Below are 19,298 nucleotides of genomic sequence, written 5' to 3'. Positions count from 1 at the left end.
AATCCTTTAGGTGAGTGTATATACACTTTTGTTTAACTGTAGTTTTGAAAGTTTATTTCAAAATACCCAGACGTCACAGGCGCGCATTGAATCTTGGGATAGCCTAGGCTGTGAAGGATCCATCTATGGATTTCAGGGGAAAGAAAGGCCACATTTGGAGGCTGCATGTGAAGGAGCCTTCGAATTAGGACAGCCTTCGTCGTTCATGCATATCTTTTCCTTACGACTTCTTAGCGACCGAAAATAAAAAATAAATTGGTGCTTATAAAATGATGCGAGTCATGGGTACAATAAAAAGAAAGTATTCTAATCTAAAAAAAATTATAGCGGATATTGATTTTTGAGTGCTCTATTTCTTTAATAATTTAACCTACAGTAAGTGCAAATACTGTATCAAACTGAAAATCACTTCATCGAACCACTGTTATGTAACTGAACTCAAACAGTTTAAAACAAACTCAATGGTGGTTAAAAAGCTTTTCTATACACGCCACTGATAAATCCACATCCTCTTAAGAACAACCTCTTGACAAGTGTATCAAAGACGGCGAATGTGAAATAAAAAACCGGCTTGACTTGCGTGAAGAGCACAACTCAGAGGGTTGCTTCACTTGACTTTCTGCGTTGATTTAATAATTGATGCATAACAAGCCATGCGAGCGGCTTACTCAGAATCTCTGGCAGCTAGTGACTGAAACCAAGCGTAACTGCTCTTGCTATAAATAGCCTGCTAAGACTGCGTCAGGATCCACTTGCTCCGTGTGAAAGAGGTCGCAGTGAATGCACGGATGTGAAAGAGATTCGGGCAAGCATAACCGTCTCTTGCGTTTAATTTCAGTGCTTACCGTATGATCTACATTCCTGGAACCTCACATTCATTGATATGTAGAAGATTATGTCTGGGAAAAAATAGATTTGTCCAAAGTTTGCAGATATATATAACCATGGGTACAAAAAACCTTCCTTGCTATTGTGAGTCACTTTGGATAAAGCGTCTGTAAAATGCCTGCATGTAAATGTCAAAAAAAATTACGCTTGTACTTCAGTTATACAACTATAAATGATTGAAAAAACAATACCATGAAACTTAAAGATGTGAAATAACGTCAAAACTTTGTCTGACGCTTGACTAACATTAAAAAGAGTAAAACTTGCCTCATAGCCCCCCGCATAAACAACCCGCAGCACTTGGCAGATTTATCAGTCGACTACTCGAACAGACCAACCTTTCCCTTGTGCATTTGTATGTGTTCAACTGCGTCTTACAGGACTGTGTTCCAGAAAAGCAAGCGCAGGCTCCAACGGAGGAAAGCCAGCACATCTCACCTCCGGGGACTTGGTTATGACACAAATACATGAGAACACATGTACCCACACGTACTGTGGCAAAGCAAAACCTACTTATAAAACATACTGTATATACAGAGTAATCTATACTTGAGAATTTAGATGCAAAACTTTTGCCTCATATAGAAATAATTCGTGAATAAGAGAATTTTTGGCCAAGTATGTCACAGGTAGGGGTGCACCCGATATGCCAATAGGCCTATACACTAATAATACATTGTATCTCTTTTTATGTCGGTTAACATAAGCTTTAATTTTCGCAGTTTCTCTGCCATCTGCTTAAGTCGAGGACAGACTTTTATGCGCTTATTTCCACGTGTGATATTTATCTTTTACATGCAGAGACATGCGCACATGAGCAAAACTGCGAGAAAACCGGTTGAGGTGTTTGTATGCAAGACAAAATCGGATAATGAGCAAAAAACACCTGTGCCGATTGTTTTTTGCTTACGCAGTTTATGGGCTTTCCCCGATAAATGAAAAACATTAATGCGTTTACATGGCCGCACATGTTATCAGTTTATTAAGCATAATCGGTGTAAGACTGTTCATGTAAACGCACTTACAATAGTCTCAAGCCCGGAGTATAGTCTGTTTTTTATGTGTATGCGAAATGTATGTGCACGGTCAAACGCACAGCCTTGCAAAGTATAGTTTATTTTACTTAGATGTGTAAACAGACGTTAAACGCATGCGCAATGTGACAAAATTCAATGTATCTCCATGCGTGACTTACGTGTACAAAGTACGGATGGTTACAAAAATCCAGCGGTGCGTACACGGACCCTCGCATATGGGTAAAAACAGGACTATACTCTTACCTTAACTCTACAGAGCAACTGATTGGATAAAAATCTGTGTAGTGCACAATGACTAATCAACATTTTTGCATCTTTTTTAGGAGGGGAAAGACAGAAAACTTGAAATGTCAAGTTTTCCAATATTCATATTGTTCATCTTTAGGAGTATACTAGGACAGCCTTAAAGGTGCAGTGTGTAAATATTAGCGGCATCTATTGGTAAGGTTGCGAATTGCAACCAATGGCGTAGTCCAATGCTCACCCCTTGCTTTTGAAACACAAAGTGAAGCGACGGTAGCTGCCACCGGACAAACATGTCATCGTCGGAGACAACAAAAAATTGTCCGTTAAGGGCTTCTGTAGAAAAATGGCGGCACAAAATGGCGACTTCCATGTAAGGGGACCCTCTTTGTATGTAGATAAAAAGGTCTCGTTCTAAGGTAATAAACACATAATGGTTCATTATGAAAGGTCTTTGTACATCCCTGATAATATAGTTTTGTATATTATTTTGCATTTCTGTCAAGAGATCCTTCTAAAAATTACACACTGCACCTTTAAAGCCAATATAGACCAAGAGCCACATATCTCCAATTTTTGTCATATAAGGGTTTTAATTGGAAGCACAAAAATATAAAAATCTTCAGAAAGCCCTGCCAAGCCACATAAACATTAGAGATGCACAGAGAAACAAACCAACGTTTCTACGCAATGGCAGAAAATGTGTTTATAACACAAACAATGACTGATTACCCGAAACACTTTCCCACAGGCGCCTGATAAAATGCAATGCATATGAAGACATGACAGCCATTATGACGATGAGCATCGAGCACAATTCACTCATCATTAACTAAATAAGACGCAATTCTTCAAAAGTTATCATTAGCCCATCATCACAGCTGCAGTGCTCGATGAAATAACCTTTCCAAACCGGTCCGTCGAGGACCAGCGAGACACATGGGCTCCAAGGAATGGATTTTTCATTAACATATTATTACACCTGCACTTTGTTTGTGAACGTGTGTGTGCGTGCAAGCGCAATGTTTAATAACATGGAATTTTTACATGCTAAAAGAAAACAACTGATCTTAAAATTATATGGGTCAGTATTATAAGACAGCGACAGCAGAGAATTTATTGAAATTTTCTTCATTCATTCATTCATTTAAATGAGAACATGGAAAAAAGTCTTCATTTAATTCGTAGAACAAATAAATATCTTAAGCACAAGGGGGAACATTTTTTTCCAATTAAAGTTTTACATTTTTTTCCATATGTGATTTCTATTTGTTTAGTTCCGTTTTTCTTTAACTCAGCAGTAAATGTGCACTCTTCCCCGTTTTATGAATAAAAAATTACCAAATCTGCTATAAATCAAAGAGAGTCATATACAGGCAAGTAGGGAATTCTTCACCCTTTCCTACAGATTTTGGGGAAATGCAACAACACATTATATCAGGGATGGGCAACTGGCGGACAGAGGGCCACAAATGGCCGGGGCCTGGGAGTAAATTTTAATACGGCCTGCTGGACCATATTATACTATTAAATCCTTTTTAAAATGATGATTTTCAGATTAGGACATAAATACTCCCAACCCGGAGGGGGCGCTAGTTCCTGCAAATCGTCACAGTATTTAAGCACAGTCCCGTGTGTGGGCTAATGTGAAGTACTGTAATGAGAAAATGATCAAGAAAAAAAATGAAAACGAAAATTGTGTTTTCCAGCAAAAAAATATCTTTTCACCAAGTTCAAGGGGGGACCCCAGTGGGTTTGGTTTAGAAACAAAGTCTGTAATGAAGGATTATAAATTAAATTGTCATTACACCACTGCTCACAAAGACAACTGTGAAAGATATACTGGTGACGCCAGAATTGCTCTCATCTCAGATTTGCACTGCAAAAAATGATTTTCAAACAAAAAAAATTCTTAGTATTTTTGTCATGTTTTCAGTAAAAATATCAAAAAATTCTTAAATTAAGATGCTTTTTCTCGATGAGCGAAACAACCCAAGAAAATAAGTCTAGTTTTTAGACCCATAAAATATAAAATTTAAGTGATTTTGTGCATAAAACAAGCAAAAAAAATCTGCAAATGGGGTAAGCAAAAAATCTTTAACATTTTTCTTAAACAATAAATTCAAGAAAAATTCAAGAAAAATTAGCTTACCCCATTGTGTAGAATTTTTTTCTTGAAAATATTTTTTTTGCCGTGTGAAAGGTAAAATACACCGTTATTAACTCTTTCACCGCCAGCGTTTTTAAAAAAAGTTGCCAGCCAGCGGCAGCATTTTTTCAAGTTTAATGCCTTCCAGAAAATGCTCTTCTTTAAACATATAAACATACATTGCTTTTCATCCTACATCCTTCATATACCTTTATACCATTAGATCTATATTTATCACCTCTCAAATATGGATAGGTTTCTTCAAAAACACCAAATTTTGAGCAAAAAGCTGAGATAATTGCATTTTAGTGAAGGGCTTTTGTTGGAGATCAGATTCAGAGCGATCCTCAAAACCTACACGAAAATGCAGCTGCTTACCCCAGGGTGATACTTCTGGGTTTTATAAGTTGCGGAAGAGCGCCACCTGGTGGAGTAGCAGTATTAGTAGCAATAGCAGTATTGCGAAACACCGGGAATCCTCGTCATTGGCGGGGAAGCATTTTCTCTTAATTGACAAGATAACTCGTCAATGGTGGCAAAAGAGTTAATACTTTTTTAAAATATATTATGTTTTTAATTTATTTACTATTTATTTTTAAGAATTTTGTTCTCTGGTTAAGAAAGTTCTCTATACTACTAATTTAAAAGGGCTCTGCTTGTTACAGATGTTAAAGCAATACAGTTAAAAAGTTTTATCTGAAATGCTTGTCAACTGACAATAAAGTTGTCATTTAGCATTAGCATAATTGCTAAGTTTTATAGTTAAAATCTTTAAAGACACATAAACTGTACATTGTGGTTTCATAGTAAAGGAAATTAAGAATGATAAAAAATGTGTGCGTGTTGGTTTGGTCCCCTTGGTATAAAGGAGAAAAATGCCGGCCCTCGTCATTATCAAAGTTGCCCATTCCTGCATTAAATACACCATGCATTTGCTACATAAACATCATTTAGTAATCTCTAAGCCAAGAGAGTCATTATACAGAATTAAACACAGTATGTTGCTTGGCATGTACAACCCTTATTTTTTGGATTAACTCGCACAGTGCATTGTTTGCTAATTCCACATTTCTTTCATACATTTTAAATGTAGTGAAATGAAAGGCCGATCCAGACCGCATTATGAGAAATGCCTGCAAATACAAAGCTCTGGACAAATCTCCCAGCTAATTAACACACAGGTTTTTATTCCTGATTTCAGGCAAAAATTCCAGCTAATTTAGGATAAAGACCAGAATCATAAAAATCCCCTTGGAATTTGAAAGCTTTTTTCAAAAACTTAAAAGTGGCTTACAGAGAGTGCATATCGGGTGACAAGGCAAAAGTGACAAACGGATAAAGCGCAATTCCTGATTTAATAATACACCAAATTAAGAAGCTGAGGATGCCTTGAGCTCCATGCTGACCACAACCAGGAAATATTAGTGTGCAATTTGAAAAGTAGAGGCTTTATAAAGAAGATGTCAGCGCGTTTTAAAATCCATGTGAAACATCATCCCTTACGTTCCACTAGAACAAAACCATTAGGCAGTGAAATGAGACACGAGGACTAGCAAACAAGACAAAGCGCTTAAGTGTCCTTCCAATCACCCTGTACATGTGATAATCAGAGAGCAAGTCTGACTTGTTTTGCCAGCATCCTGGATGATGCGGCCAAGCCTGCATACTACTGTAGCTCTCATAAACCCGCTGGAACATCCCTCACCACAAAAACACTCAAGCACAGCACGCCATCACCTCCCGAACAATAATGTTCAACCCGATTCTGCTTAAGCAACTACACAAACAAGAATATGAGCAGTAACTTAAAACGAGACCTTAAATGCCCTTTCTGCACTGGGGCAGTGTAATCTATAGGTTATTGTTGCTTTCTGCCACATGCAATTTTCAAACTGTTTTCGAGCTAGGCAGAAAACTGGGAATGTCTGAGAACAGTCACAGTAGCTTTTCACTTGAATAAAGAAGAAGTGACAGGTTAGATCATATTTAGGAATACAGGAAGTCACTACTGCAAGTCTGCACGAGTATACTATCCCAGTCTGGAAGAGGGACCATAAGGACATCTACAATGAAAATGAAGACTGATGGGATGCACCAAACACAAATTCAACAATTTGCACAATTACATTATATGCAAATAGACGCATATAGACGCAAGTAGACCCAAGTAGATGCAAGTAGACGCAAGTGGACCCAAGTAGACGCAAGTGGACCCAAGTGGACGCAAGTGGACCCAAGTAGACGCAGGTAGACCCAAGTAGACGCAAGAAGACCCAAGTAGACGGAAGTAGACGCAAGTACACCCAAGTAGACCCACGTAGACGGAAGTAGACGCAAGTAGACGCAAGTGGACGCAAGTAGACCCAAGTATACTCAAGTATACCCAAGTAGACGCAAGTAGACCCAAGTAGATGCAAGTAGACCAGAGTAGACGCAAGTAGACCCAAGTAGACGCAAGTAGACCCAAGTAGACCCAAGTAGATGCAAGTAGACGCAAGTAGACGCAAGTAGACGAAGTAGACCCAAGTAGACGCAAGTAGACGAAAGTAGACGCTCGCACGCGGCAATGAAAATCCATGATCTTGCGGCACGTTTTCTTAAAAAATGCGATGGAATATGCGGGATATTTGCAGCTTTTCATTGACGTTCACGTCACGTAATTAAGTCACTTCCTAACATTCCCATGACAACAGGGGACATGGTTGCGCATGAGTGAAGTAAATGCAACATTTTTCAATCTGTCAATTTCTGCTAAGATATGATTTTTTGCTACGAAAATGCGGGGATTATGAAATCATGCAAGCCCTGCATATTTTGCCATCAGAAATCTGCAATTGATGCATCGAAAGTCCGGCGTATTTAAAACATGCGGTTCCTGCATAAATATGCGGACTTTTGCTGATAATGCACTGAATCATGCGATCGCATATTCACACTTTTCTGGAGGGAATGTATTTCCGGCAAGATCCCGAAGTGTTCATTTGATGGACACTTATCTATCCCATGACCCGATGGGAGAGGAGTTGTTTTATTTAAAAATGTCCATAAGCGCCAACACTTTATTTAAATGCAAATAGTTATGATGACATATGTCACGTGATGCATCAACACGTCCAAATTCATTCATACTTCCATATTCATACTATATAGTACCTACTATTTTAACAGTCAATGAGTAGGTACTTAATCTAATTCAGTACCTACGGTCACAGTATGCGATTTCGGACGCAGCCTTAATGTCTCTAGCAAAACACAATCCATTATATACAAGCGACCACATCAACAACTTTATAATCATTCCTCAAAATGCAAATGCAAGCCAAAAAGGAATCACTTAGGTTTCAAGGAAAATAAATCTTCCACGCTTACAATACGAAACACCCACTTTTCACAAGTCACGTGCCTTATCATCAATCATATCAGTTATCCATAAATAGTTGTCACTGATCAGTACTGATCGAGATTTTTGTATGAGTGCATCACCATAAACGGCCCTATCCAGTTTCACTGCATTAGCCGAGTACAATGCTCGCAACAAGAGATTTATTCTTTTGACAGCTGCTGGTAGAGCTGAGTTTAGTTTAGGATACATTTCCTCGAAGTAGTCGATGTGTGGAGGTTGAAGAATATCCAGAGCTGACAGCACCTGCAGAGGAACAAAGACACAGTGGCACAGGTCAGCTGTGACGCTAGAGAACGTAGGCCCTGACACCAGCCTTCAAAAAACATTGTTCCCAGACACCAGTGGACCGTGAGAGCCGGCGGGAGGCCCCGGCTGCCGGCACCATGGGTACAGCACGTACATAGCGAGAGTTAGATAACACTGAAGTTAAAGGAGCTCACATTATCGTGTTTGAAGAAACAGAGCATCTTCAACTCGCGGAAAACCCTCTTGCAGGAGACGAGGTTTTGGAAGACGTTGGGCATCTTTTTGAGGGCCACCCGTTTGCCGTCTCTGGGGTCCGTCACCGACCTGAGGAGAAAAGATGAGAGATTAGTGTCAGGGCTGGGTTAAATACGCCTAACAAGTATATTCAACTATTAAGTCTTTTGACAATATTCAACATATATAAAACAATTCAAAAAACGTTTTCCACACATTTTTTATTACGGAATAATATAACAATATAGTATTAGTTTAAATTGATTCATTGAAATAGAATTCAACATATTAACTGAACATGCAGTTCCCATCGCAATGTTAAACACATTACACAAATGCAGCTATCATTTCTATAGTCTAAAGAGTCATTTCAATGCACCGCTGTGCAACACCTGCCTTGACTAAAATGAACCCAAAAGTGTCTTTTTCACCGTTTTGATTGGTTAGTTCTTGTAAGTTGGTCAGCTTGAGTATGCTGACGTATATAACGTATAATACATAATTAAAAATATGATACCGTTAAAGTAGTTCACCAATAACCATTTTGGCCATTTAATCATCCTCATTTTGTTCCATGAATAAATATATTACAAATAAACAAGCTATAGAGACAGAGCGCAGCGCGTCACAACCTGAAAACCACGCCCACCGGGGGGGAAAGCAATCCAACAGTCTCCATTGACTTTGTATTGCAAAAGGCCGCCTCCTTGTCATTTCTGGCTTATAACAAAAAACTGAATAATGCCTAAAAGCTGCTTTGGGACAATATGTACAGCTAACAAGCCAAAGAACACAGAAATAAGTTTTTATAAGCTGTCGAGGCGTAAAACCCAGTCTTTAAGGAGAATAAAGTGGATCGCCGATTACGTTTCCCCCTATTGGAAGCAGTTTTACTAATAGGAGTACTATGAAAAGTTGCCAGCCTCCACCTCCGTGTCTAAACGCTCGTTCTTTGAAGTCGACAGCCCATAAAAAATAATTTATTTATTTTTTTGGCGTGTTAGATGTACACCTTGTCACACAGCAGCTTTTAGGTATTATTCTGTTTTTAAGTTTAATCTGTAAATAAGTTTTTATAAGCTGTCGACCCCAAAAAACGAGCGTCTAAAGACACAAAAATGGACACAGGCAACTTTTCATAGTACTTCTATAGAGGGGTTGCAAGTTTACAAACATTGCAGGGTGCGCGCGCAACCAAGGGGCAGAAAGCCCGATTGGTGAGCTGATCTGCTACTGCAACAACCTTAATTATTGAAGCGCTCTTTATTGTTTGTATATAAATAAGCCTTGATTTTAGTTGGATCTGTTTTTCTGTCTTTATTTTTGCAGTGTTACTGTGATACATGTATGAATTATAATTTTATAATTATAATGCTAGTAACGTAATAGTCGCATCTACTGGTATATTAACATCAGGCACCCAGCACTGACTCTGTTGGTACTATTTTCCACGCAAAAATTCCTTGGCATTTTGACTTACAGACACCGCTACTAGCATACAACACAATGCACTTCTCTTCTTTCTGCCCCTCGGTTGCGCGCGCAACCAGTTAGTGACGTCGCCGTGCAACCCGTCTATTAGTAGAACTGCGTCCAGTGGGGGAAACGTAGTCGGCGATCCACTTTATTCTCCTTAAAGGCTGGGTTTTACGGCTCGACAGCTTATAAAAACTTATTTCTGGGTTCTTTGGCTTGTTAGCTGTACATATTGTCACACAGCAGCTTTTAGGCATTATTCAGTTTTTTGTTATAAGCCAGAAATGACAAGGAGGCGGCTTCTCGCAATACAAACTCAATGGAGACGGTTGGATTGATTTCCCCCCCGGTGGGCGTGGTTTTCAAATTTGCATAACGGCGCTCTGTCTCTATGTAGGGCTACAGAACTATGTATATGAACCGCTTTACAGTAAAATCTTCAGTCCATATTTTCTATAATTATTTAGAAAAGATTAACCAACACAGTCGATAAAACTTCTCATTTTGTGTTATAAGAAAAAAAGACATACAGACTTATGTGCAATATGTGACCTTGTCTGTGAAAAAAAAAATTTTTTTTTTACTGTTTTCTAAGATCATCCTTCATAATGTAAAGAACATTCTGTAATATAAATATAACCCTGATATCTTTATTACTGACTGAGTAAGATCATGCCAAAAATAAATGCGAAATCAAAATGTAATGCTCCTAATCTCATTATTAGATTATGAAACTTTAGCCTAGATTTCACAGACAGGATGACGTACAGTATGTGACCAAATGAAGATAATTTGTATTAAATATCTTACTTCTAACCTTTTCCCCTACACAAAATGCGTTGGCTGTTTTTGTCTCACAATAATTGTCTCAACCTAAACCTCAGAGGTACGATAACAGTACACAAATAAGTGTGTCCCTATACACCACATCTGAAACATAATGGAACATTCTGAGAGAAAAACAAACACGCACAAAAATTTGATCTCACCCCAGTGATAACAAGTCAGAAACAGTTATTACGACACAATACAAGTGTAAAACATTTTCAAGACGCACTATACAATTACCATCTCAGCGGTTTGCACAAGGTGACGCAGCGTCATGACACATCGTCTCATCAGCCTCACATAGAGAGCCATCGGCCACAAGGGACACAGTTTAATACAGAAAATCATTTCACTCATCTGAAGAACTAAAGATATTATGTTCATATCATACGACTGCCTTTGAAATATGATAAAGTTCGCATCATAAAAAATAAATCTAAAATCATTTACACATAAACCGACATATTTGGTGTCCAAATGTTAAAGATGAGTTATGAGGATATGTTTTCGGTGTATGTGTGAAAAAAAATCAAGCCTCACAGGAATGTAGTAGACTGAAAATATATTGGGGATTAAAAATGAAGGAGGTGTTATTCAGGGTACTAAGAACATTGATCGGTTAAATGAATGATTAACTGAGGGGAAGGCCTTGTGAGCCTGAACCATGACATACACAAACACACACTCACATACAGCCTGGTTCCAGCATGTGATTCATGAGCTGGATTAGACAACAACAAGTAAGAGATTTCTCTTTGATAAAAAGGCTAACGCTGAAGGCCAAAAAGTGTCATCTCTCCTCATTGTCAAAACAAGGAAATAAAGACAAAGTTTCTTGGAAAGTAGAGCAATAAAGAAAGACAGATATTTATAGATACACAATATAACTGAGACAATGCAATAGAATTGGACAGAAAGTAATCCAGGGATAAACCAGGATGGTCAATTTTAGAGCGCTTTGAATGAGTTCAGCCAGTGCGGAACATTTGATCTTGTTATTTTCAAGCAAACTTCAACATTTGTTAAAAAACTGAACATTGCTGCCCTACATTTAATAGTCACAACACTCACAACACTCACAATAGACTCATAGACCACAACAATAATTAAAAGCCCCCAATTCACAATTTCTACCCAATAAATTTTTTTTGCATAACTATATCATTTCATTATAGATCTATTCATATTATAAAAATAATCAAACTAAGAAATATCTAGTTTTTTTTTAGTTGTTTTAGTATGAAGGTAAATTAGCGCCAAAAAGATTTGCATGCACATGATCAAATTTGTATGAGTGTACATGACATTGCAAGTGTGAAATAAATTTACATGCATTTTTAAAGGTTTAAATCAGTGGTCTCAAACTCCCGGCCCGCGGGCCATTTGCGGCCCGCCCTCCCCCTCTCTGCGGCCCGCGTCACCTTTCAAAAATATAACATAATCTGGCCCGCAGAAAGATTTTTATTCACTTTGTCTTATATTCGTTTGATTTTCGGGTTCAATCACATGTCGCGTCTAACAACGCGTTAAAACGAGTCAAAGCATTACTTTCCAAAGTGCTCGGAAGCGGAAGTTGCGTCCGTGGCGTGGGTCACGCCACCCGTTGCTACGCAGCCATGAACCGCGCGCTCCGTGTCCTTGATGTTGAGGATAACGGAATGCGTGATTGGATTTTAATTCCTCAACTGAACCTCGCGTCAATCATATCATTGTCAACATGCGATCAGTTAATCTGGTCGGGACTTTGTAGTGTTTGTCGGGACAGAGAAGATTTGTTACTTCCGGGTGGATATCAGCTGTTTCTGTCCAACTAGCTTATGTAACATTGACTACCCAGGCATCAAGCGCGAATGTTTTTAATGTTATGTCAATGTGAAGACGTGTTGACGCGCGTCTGGAGGTCTTGCTGTGCGAATGAGGCATTTAACGCACTGTGTTAATCAATTAGGACCATGCTCTGATAGTGACGTGATTACAGGAAGCGAGCAGAGTCGCAGAAGCCCCTCCCATGATGCGAAATTCCACGTGAATGTCTCGATGACTAGAATTTTACGCACGAATGAAGCAAGTAAACTCAAACTGTTCAAGTGGCAAACTAGGCGCAGTGAATGCCTCAAACGAGGTTGGCGTGAGCCCACAGTAAGAAAATAAGTTTTGCAACATTCTACTATTAATTGTAAGTGTAATTCATGTCTTGTAAAAGTACTTATTTAGCGTAAATATGAAGTTTCAGTTTTACAAGACATGAATCACACTTACGATTAACAGTACAATGTTGCAAAACTTGTTTTCTTACACTTGGAAAACTTGATTTACACCTTTGCGCATGCAAATTTATTTTATGCTTGCAATGTCGCGTGCACTCTCGCAGATTTTGTTCTGCGCATGCGGGTCTTTTTGCCGCTAATTTACCTTCACATTTTTGCTTATTTTAATGCTTGGTTGGCACATTTTGGACCCCTGATTAGGAAACATTGTATTAAAGGAAAAGTTCAGTCAAAAATTAAAATTACCCAATGATTTACTCACCCTCAAGCCATTCAAGATAAATATGTCCATCATCTTTCAGACAAACACAATTTCAGTTATTTTAGAAAATTTCCTTGCTGAACTATCCATTTAATCTGTGTATTATATCACTAGGGGTGTAAGTCTGACATTTCAAAAATATACCCGATTCTCTCAGACAGGTATGCGATGTTTGCCGATACCTAAAAAAATACGTGGTCTATCGATCAATTTATTCATTTTTAGACAATTATTCATTAGTTTTCTCCACCGCTTTGCTGTTGCATGCAGATTGACAGTATTATTAGCAAACAAAAATGTACGCTTCAGTGAAACTGCATAGGCGGACATTATGTGAACATGGGGAGAGTGTTAAAATCAAGGTACATTATATCAATATTTTATGTATGGCATTGATGCAAATGAGACATTTCAGGGCTCAAAATTAACTTTTTTATTTGGTAGCACTGGTGCTCCCAACTTTAAAGAGTTAGGAGCACCAGCAAAAATCTAGGCGCATCCATCCAAAAATTTATCAGCACCACAACTACAATGTAAATGTTAATAGATTTATTTTATTAAAAATAAAACACCACCACCGGGCTTTACACATCCTATGGCCAGCATTTAAAAGTTGGTCTTCTATTTTATTTTATTTTTTGCTGCATAAATTCCTAAATTAATACCCAATGCTGTTGAAATAGTATAGCAGAAATAATAATTTAAAAATTACTTGTAAAATTATTAATATTAAATATAAAATATAGAAAACACTTAAAACACTTATTATTTGTGAAATTACAAACGCGACCCTAATATAGAAGGCTAATATATATTGGTATTGAAACTGCATTACCAGGATGCTTTTACTACTAAATAGGCAATGTTTTAAAAAATACAATAAAAACATACCATCAGCATTGTCGTATTCCACAGCAACATGGACCACAAGGATGTTTGCCGAATGTCCATTCATCAGCGCATGCGCACATACACCATCAAACACACTTTGACAGACAGGAGGTCGGGGTCTTTATCAATAATAAACACATTTGTCATGACACGTCTTGTGTTTTTGGCACTTTCGCCATGTTTAAGCAAGGTACGTCTGGCGCTTAAAATGTTTTGATTCCGCCATTAACGCCGTTTTACAGGATTTACAGTAAACACAGTAAGTTACATTTTCATAGCGAAGACACTCGAAATCTTTAAGCCACTCTGAAAGGTTTAACGTCAACTCGTATTTTCCGGTGGTGGAGTTAATCCGGATCGTCGTCATAAAATACAGTAATAACCTTGGCTGTAATCGTCTCGCTCTCGTCATGCTCGCGACGCGTTCGTCTTTTCACATTTCCGCGCTCCACGGCAACAAGGAATGACTGACGCTCATATTAGCCAATCTGCGGTCTTCATTAAACGCAAGAACTTAATGGTGAAATTTGATTGGTTATGTATCGTTGGAGAGAACACTGAACCTGGGACAGCGCCAGCACGCAGGATCACAATCAACTCGCGTCACAACAAAATGGGCAGTCGCACAAATGCTCCCAAATATATTTTAAGGTCGCACAGATTAAATTTCGGTCGCATATGCGACCAAAATGGTCGCAATTTCGAGCCCTGCATTTGATCGATGTATCAATCTACATCGATCTAATTATCCCCATGTACTGTTATTATGTATTTTAACTATTATTATTGTATCATTACTATACAAACTTTGTCTTACTTTAAAAATATTGCTTTGTTTGATTGAGTATCCCAATCAGACCATTGGAGCTAATTTAGATCAGGGCTATATGTTAATCCAACCTATGGAAGACACATGAGTGATCATGAAACCTGTCTGATAAAGTTTAAAATGATTAATTAAAAACAAATAGAATTTGAGCATGTGCAAAATGCTTTGATGAAAAATAGCTTACTGTTTACAGAGCAACAGAAGTAAAGTGCATTGGGAGGGAGTGTAATTTAACTCATTAAAGCCATGTCAGCAGCTCTGTTGCAAAACTCCCTCCCCCCTGTTGTCTCCAGGTGCCAGAGAAAAACGACAACATGGGCCACGTGAGCCCGACTGACGCCTGCAGCTCAGCTCCCCCGGCAACACTTCACGACACACACATAAGACACTTCCTGGAGATAGCAGAACAAGACCTTTAAAATAGAAAGATCTCTCTCTTTCCTTCTCCACTTTTAATCACTGGCTATTCAGAGATGAAAAGCTTTTCTGAAAGGAGAAAGATTATCAGAGTACTTCAAACACTTTTCTTTTTACTTTCTCAAAGACCAGATGAATATGTCCTTTATAAAATATTTCTCTTTTTTGATTATAAGAAAAAGTTGGGTTGATTTAGGGTCAAGTACACTGGACAATTTCTTTCAGGAGTAGATTATAATTTAGAACTCGATCTAGAAGAAATTGTATTTTATTTTGCAGCTTTGCGTGGTGTTTATTTTGTTCACATTTTTATTTTGCAACACAATTTTGTATTGTGTTAGCATTTGATCAAACCCAGGGAACACACAAATTAATAAAGTGTATAGCAGAAATGCACTGTAAGCCGCTTTGGATAAATTCAGCAAAACTTGCAAAACTTTCTGTAGCATTCATCCAAAAGAGGAATTTTGAGATCGGTGCCACATTTTTATACATTGTTTAAACATTTTATATTAATAAATCATTAAAGAGATAGTTCACCTAAATATAAAAGTTCTGTCATCATTTACTTACAGTAATTAAAAACAATTATTATGGAAGTCAATGGGTACCATGTGTGATTATTTATCAAAATATCCTCAACAGAATAAAGAAAGTAATTTAGATTTTTCGGTCAACTATTCCTTACAAAACAGATTTTAAGTGGCAATTGCCTTTTAATTGCCTTACAAAATAGGCTATCAACTGTGCAAATATAAAATGATGTGTTTTTAATAAAGAAAAGAATTTACTGTACAGACCTGGGGTCTCATTTATAAAAATGTGCTTAGGATCCTTACTATAAGTCTATGTACGCACAAAAGCCAAAAATGGCAGATACGCCAAAAAATATTAAGACTTATAAAACAAAGCAATGTTCCCTTTATAAAATCACAGATCACCCGCAAGTGTGCGCATGAATCATCCTCAGATCCCACCCTGCATGCCCATTTGTTTTTTAGAGATCACAACCTTTGCTTGGAAACTGGCGCATGCACATTTCCATCCCCGTTTTGTCCGTATGCACTCCTTTTTCATAAATGAGACCCCTGGCCTAAAAAAAACATAAAAGAACTTCTTGGGTACAAAAGTCAATCTCAAGGTAAAATGTGAACTTTCTCAAAGCAAATTTGTAAGATGAAACTCAGTACTGTGTAATGTCTTGATTGAGAATATCATCTCATGAATACTACAAGAGCTGAATTCTAGTCTCAGCGGATATTGATTCTGCTAATTCATGCAGATCTGTATCACAGACAAATTGCCCTATTTTGTATCAATATAATAACTGTCTGTAGAGATATTCGATACAGGGTTTTTTTTTAGACAACTTCAACTCTCGATTCCCACTGCTGGAGTCAACTCTTCAAATTTACTGTCAAGGAAAATAGAGTCAGTGTTAAGAGTACAAGGTAACAATGTAACTTCGTTATTTTGGGAATGTTTCAGCTGCCAACAGATTACCAAAGACTCCAGCAAATTTGTGCAACAAGCAGAGGGAACACAAATACAACATGAATACAACTCTGAAATCAACATGAACATGTTTACATACTTTTTAGAATTAAAAGACAGAAATGTATTTATATTTAAACTATACCCAGAGCATTTCATATTGCTTCAGTTTTTCAAATTTAAAGAGCACCAATTATCCGATTCACGATTTTACATTTCCTTTAGTGTGTAAGTGTGTATAAGTACATATTAACGATATGCAAAAGGTACAAACCCCAAAGTAAACAATGACGCAAGTTATCGTCTCCAACGTAAATCTCTTTTCTTGGACTACAACAAACACACGGATTGTAGGCAACAGTTTACTTCCTGGGATTGGTGATTTAGACAAGACCGACATTATCATAATTCCTCCCGCTTCGGACTCAGCCGGTAAGTTAACTCCTGATAGCAACCGAATCTTTCAAACATGGTAAAAAGCGTCACATTTCCAGTTGACATCAGAGGTATTCAGGCCAATCACAACTTACAGATTAGCTGGCCAATCGGGGACACAGAGCTTTTCAAATCGATGAGTTTTGTACAAAATTAGGGTTGGGCGATATGGCCTAAAATCCATATTGCGTTATAAATTGCAGCCTTTTGCGATAGCGATATGTATTGCGATATAATAATATCAATAGACTCATTTCAGAACAGGTTATATAAACCCTTACAAAAGCCAAACTGCTAAAAAAGTAAGTAAAAGTAAACCGTTATTGCCAGATTAGTCTTGTTACCTCTCTAAGCTGGAACATGTTTCACAATTACTAGACCATAATGCCAATTTCGCACATGGAGCAGCAGTTAACTTATGTAACTTATGGCTTAAATCCAAAAAATAGATGTTGCATCGGTCTTTTTCACGAGTTCCTCTGTTTCGCTGACGCTTTCATCTATATTTATTCAGCTGCAACTCATGGCTCTAAAGTTCGCGGGTAGATTGCGTCATCAACACGCATTATCGCGATAGTGCAATAGATTTAAAATCTCTATCGTATGCCAATTTTCTATCGTTTATATTGCATATCGTTTATATTGCCCATCCCTATACAAAATCAGTGCGTTCCAGGGAGAGAGGAAGATCCGGAACTACAAAAATGTACTATATGTGGAAAATATGTTTTTTAAACCATAAACCACGCAAACACATTGTATTATAGCAATGAAATAGGCGCACTTTAAAGGAACACGCCCACATTTTGGGAATTTAGCTTATTCACCGTATCCCCCAGAGTTAGATAAGTCCATACATACCTCTCTCATCTCCGTGCGTGCTGTAACTCTGTCTGACGCAGCCCCCGCTAGCTTAGCTTAGCACAAAGACTGGAAATGCATGGCTCCAGCTAGTATACTGCTCCCAATAAGTGACAAAATAACGCGATCATTTTCCTATTTATGTGTTGTGATTTGTATAGTCAAACCGTGTACAAATAACAAGGTGATATGAGACACAGCGATCTTTTAACAGTATACATACTGAGAACTATATTCTCTGAAGACGAAGCACTGCCGCATGGGCGGAGTGATTTGCACAACTCTGACCGAACTCTTTGCTCCTCACCAGGGGCTTCTCGTGTGCTGCGAGCAGATCACTCCGCCCATGCGGCAGTGCTTCGTCTTCAGAGAATATAGTTCTCAGTATGTATACTGTTAAAAGATCGCTGTGTCTCATATCACCTTGTTATTTGTACACGGTTTGACTATACAAATCACAACACATAAATAGGAAAATGATCGCGTTATTTTGTCACTTATTGGGAGCAGTATACTAGCTGGAGCCATGCATTTCCAGTCTTTGTGCTAAGCTAAGCTAGTGGGGGCTGCGTCAGACAGAGTTACAGCACGCACGGAGATGAGAGAGGTATGTATGGACTTATCTAACTCTGGGGGATACGGTGAATAAGCTAAATTCCCAAAATGTGGGCGTGTTCCTTTAAAGTTAAACTTATGGCTTATTTATTTTATTTTGAATTTATATTTGTCCTAGTCTGGATAAGTTTAACACTTTTACTTATAAATGAGAAATGACATGTATTAGATCTTATTGTGCCTTCCGAGTTGTGCATTTAATAAAAAAATTAAAAGTATTATTTTTAAAAAGTCATCTTCACCCTTAAAAACCAACAATAAACAATAACGGTCCAACAATAAAGCTTATATATGTGACCCTGCGAGTGAAACCCCAGCTAAATTTGCGTAATCTAATTTTAAGATTAAACGCATATAAGTAGTCATAACCATCAAAATGACAAAAATATGTCGTTTGTGATTATTGCTGTTAATGATAGATTAAAAACTAAGCCCTCAGTATACAATACTTAAACTTTTATTTATAACACATACAATTTTGAAATTAATGATTTCATTCACACTAGGCTTTATTATTCTGCGCAAAATACCTGTACTTTTGTCTCCGTGTTCACTTTGGGCGTAGAAACACATGACGATTCTTATATCATTAGTTTCAGTAAACAATTTTTTTTCTATTTTTCTACTTTTCTATCATAAGAAAGTGAAAACAGACCATAATAATAAATCGCACGTGCGACAATCGGGTCAATGCTGGGCAAGCCATAAATATTGCGACTTTAG

The 19,298-nt window shown here is 37.8% G+C and overlaps 1 protein-coding gene across 1 annotated transcript in view; it reads right to left on the bottom strand.

Moving 5' to 3' along the window:
• The window catches only part of nlk2 (nemo-like kinase, type 2), a 97,883-nt gene that overhangs the window by 39,013 nt on the left and 39,572 nt on the right, over positions 1–19,298 (bottom strand). The window contains exons 2-3 of the mRNA XM_055196787.2: positions 8,161–8,290; positions 7,908–7,963 (exon numbers count right to left, since the gene is read on the bottom strand). Of these exons, the coding sequence (XP_055052762.1) occupies positions 7,908–7,963; positions 8,161–8,290 (186 nt within the window). The remainder of the gene's footprint in view (positions 1–7,907; positions 7,964–8,160; positions 8,291–19,298) is intronic.

Source organism: Misgurnus anguillicaudatus, chromosome 24 (genome assembly GCF_027580225.2).
Source record: "Misgurnus anguillicaudatus chromosome 24, ASM2758022v2, whole genome shotgun sequence".
NCBI lineage: Eukaryota > Metazoa > Chordata > Actinopteri > Cypriniformes > Cobitidae > Misgurnus > Misgurnus anguillicaudatus.
Note: the sequence above shows the minus strand (reverse complement) of the source record. Positions and strands in the feature narration are given on the sequence as shown.